This window comes from Fukomys damarensis, unplaced genomic scaffold (genome assembly GCF_012274545.1).
Source record: "Fukomys damarensis isolate Sample0158 unplaced genomic scaffold, DMR_v1.0_HiC HiC_scaffold_17, whole genome shotgun sequence".
In the NCBI taxonomy this organism is placed as follows: domain Eukaryota; kingdom Metazoa; phylum Chordata; class Mammalia; order Rodentia; family Bathyergidae; genus Fukomys; species Fukomys damarensis.
Genome location: NW_022900929.1, coordinates 43,173,724 through 43,176,139, shown reverse-complemented (window position 1 = coordinate 43,176,139; position 2,416 = coordinate 43,173,724). Strand labels below are relative to the sequence as shown.

At 41.6% G+C, this 2,416-nt stretch overlaps 1 protein-coding gene across 1 annotated transcript; it reads right to left on the bottom strand.

The window, feature by feature from the left end:
• Positions 1 to 216: 216 nt before the first annotated feature.
• Rnase9 (ribonuclease A family member 9 (inactive)) lies at positions 217 to 1,437 on the bottom strand. Its single transcript, XM_010644315.1, has 2 exons — positions 1,337 to 1,437; positions 217 to 787 (listed from the first exon to the last, which is right to left on the bottom strand). Exons 1-2 carry the CDS (start codon positions 1,435 to 1,437, stop codon positions 217 to 219), a joined length of 672 nt encoding a protein of 223 aa, XP_010642617.1.
• Positions 1,438 to 2,416: the final 979 nt, after the last annotated feature.

The window sequence follows — 2,416 nt, the reverse complement described above, 5'->3', positions numbered from 1 at the left end:
AGTGCACTGTCTGAGTCCAGCCCATGTTGCCTCTGAATAGGACTGGGGCAGAAAGGAGGGAGGGGAAACGATGAAAATGAATAGGATCAAATTGCCATTCTCAATTTTGATTGGTAAGGGTAAACTTGAAGAGGGTGACGCACTTCTCTAATTGTTTAGGGAAAACTCTACTTGAATAGTGGAAGAAAGAGCTTCCTAATGGATGGTGCTTTTCCGCTAGGTATGTGGTACTATATTATTTATAGTATGAGGAATAAATTCTTGAGTTTCATTGTTCCATCGACAGGTAATAACGACATAACCGTGCATGTAAGTAGATTCATAGTCACAGTCTGGCATTCTAGTTCCTTGTGTTAACTTACAAAACACCCCCTCCACTGCTTTGCTGCTCATCTTACACGTGTTAGTTCCACCCCTACATAGTACTGCGGTATTGTAGCAGGTCTGTTGCAGCAACTCATAGGACGTTTGGAGGAAGTAATGGTAGTTCACGCACTTCATCTTATAGTGAACATTTTTATACTTCATTTCCCCAGTACAGTATTCAGGATCACGCAGGGGTCTCCAATCTTCCTCAACAAGGACAATTTTCTCAATTTTTCTTTTGGAAGGTGGTCTTGTAGGTCCTGTACCATAAATCTCGTATAAATAATTATAAAACTCTTCCTTTGTAAAATTTGGTAAAAGGTAGAAATTTGAGAATGTGCCTTGAAGCTGCATTGGTGGTAGCAACAGCAGGAACAGCAGGGGCAGTGGGTGCTTGGTGAACAGAATTCTCATCCTTTCTCTGTAGGAACAAAAGAGATAAAGAGAAATGTTCTGTTGTGGTGAAAGGCATCTTTCTATTTCCTGTGCAAAGTCCATTTCTACCACTCACTCCTGTTCTGCACTCTAAGAGTTTGGGTCATTTGGAAGTCATTACAATTGGCAGCTCAGAATTTATTTATTATACATTGACAACAAAATAACCTTATCAGATACGTTAGTCCCGAAATCAGTGGATAAGGGAAGGGAAGGTGAAAGGAAAAGGCAACAGAAAGAGATAGAGAAGGGTACTGGGAGGGAGGGGGCACGTGAGGGGAAAGCAAGGGAAATGAAGGGGAGGGGCAAGGAGAGAAGAAAGGGAAGAGAGTGAGAAGAGGAGAAGGGCAGGAGGGTAGAAAAAGGACTAGATCTCCATGGGCGAGACGGAAGCCGAGAGGAGACACGCTCCTTCTGTTGGAAACACGCACATCTTACACCTCCCTGGGCTTGAGGATTTGCACAGCACAGAACCACAAGTGGCCCATCCTCCCCTTCTGGACATTCTGCAGGGAAATTCTTCCACTTAGCTCACCTCTGCTCACAGAGGTCCTCAGAGGCCAAGTGAAGGCTATTCCGAGTTTCTTCTGTGCCTGCTCTTCCCTCTCCTTCATTTCCTAGAACTGATTTATCCATTTTGCAACCCCTTCTGCCTAGTCTTACCACTCAGCCCATCTCTGCCGCTAAATTGAGTCATTCGCCTTCTGATTTTTCTTTATTTCCCTTAAATAGATTTGTTGTGTTTGTTATAATTGGGTTCTGTACCCTTAGGCTTTCCTCATCCTATCTGCAATCATGATGGCCTCATTATGAGAGATTTCATAGTCATGAAATTCCTTTATCCCTCGCTGTCTCCATACGTGTTCACTCCATGGCAGGCTGCCTGCTATTTTCTCAGGATCATACTTTACATGTTTTTGAGCAAGTGCCTTTGTTATACAAATCTGTAATTACAAGCAGGTGACATACGTTTCAAAATAAACGGAAAAAAAGATATATATTAGTCTGGTACATATAAATGATGTATATTATTATGCTGCTTTGTAACAGTGATCAATGATTTTTAAAAGACTTTTCTCACAGGACCCAGGGTAGTAGTAGTAGTAGCACACACCCAAGGAATTCTTTCCAGTCACTTCAGCAAACATCAGGACATAGTCTATTCCTTAGTAGAAAGTATCATCTTTCATAGATGACTTCTGGGCCTATTTATTCTATTCCTATTCTGAATCTCACTGTTTCTCATTAATTCTCTGCAGGGCCTATTTTTGCCTGTGCCCACCTTACCTCACTCAGTGTACAGTGTATTCTTCAGAGAATAAATGTTTCAAGGGCTGACCTTAGCCACTCCTGATACTGGGGCTATTAACCTGCAGTGAGAAGAGACAGGAGAGAAGAATGAATTTGGACAGCTTACAAATACACCGTTGAAGTCAACTGAAAACACAAAAATGGTAATGTAGATAACATAATAAGCAGTTACAGGCATGTACTATGCTAAGGACTACACATCACACACACACACACACACACACACACACACAATTTTTTCCATCTAAACTAACAGAGAATAAAAACATTAATTCTTACTGTTGTTGGCATTTTCCTCAACCTG

What these genes read in the sequence shown, in the direction of transcription:
- Rnase9 (XM_010644315.1), bottom strand. Translation starts at nt 1,437, where the DNA reads ATGGATAAATCAGTTCTAGGAAATGAAGGAGAGGGAAGAGCAGGCACA. An exon ending in GAGGACCTCTGTGAGCAGAG is followed by an intron (nt 788 to 1,336) that starts GTGAGCTAAGTG and finishes TTGTTCCTACAG; the next exon opens with AGAAAGGATGAGAATTCTGT.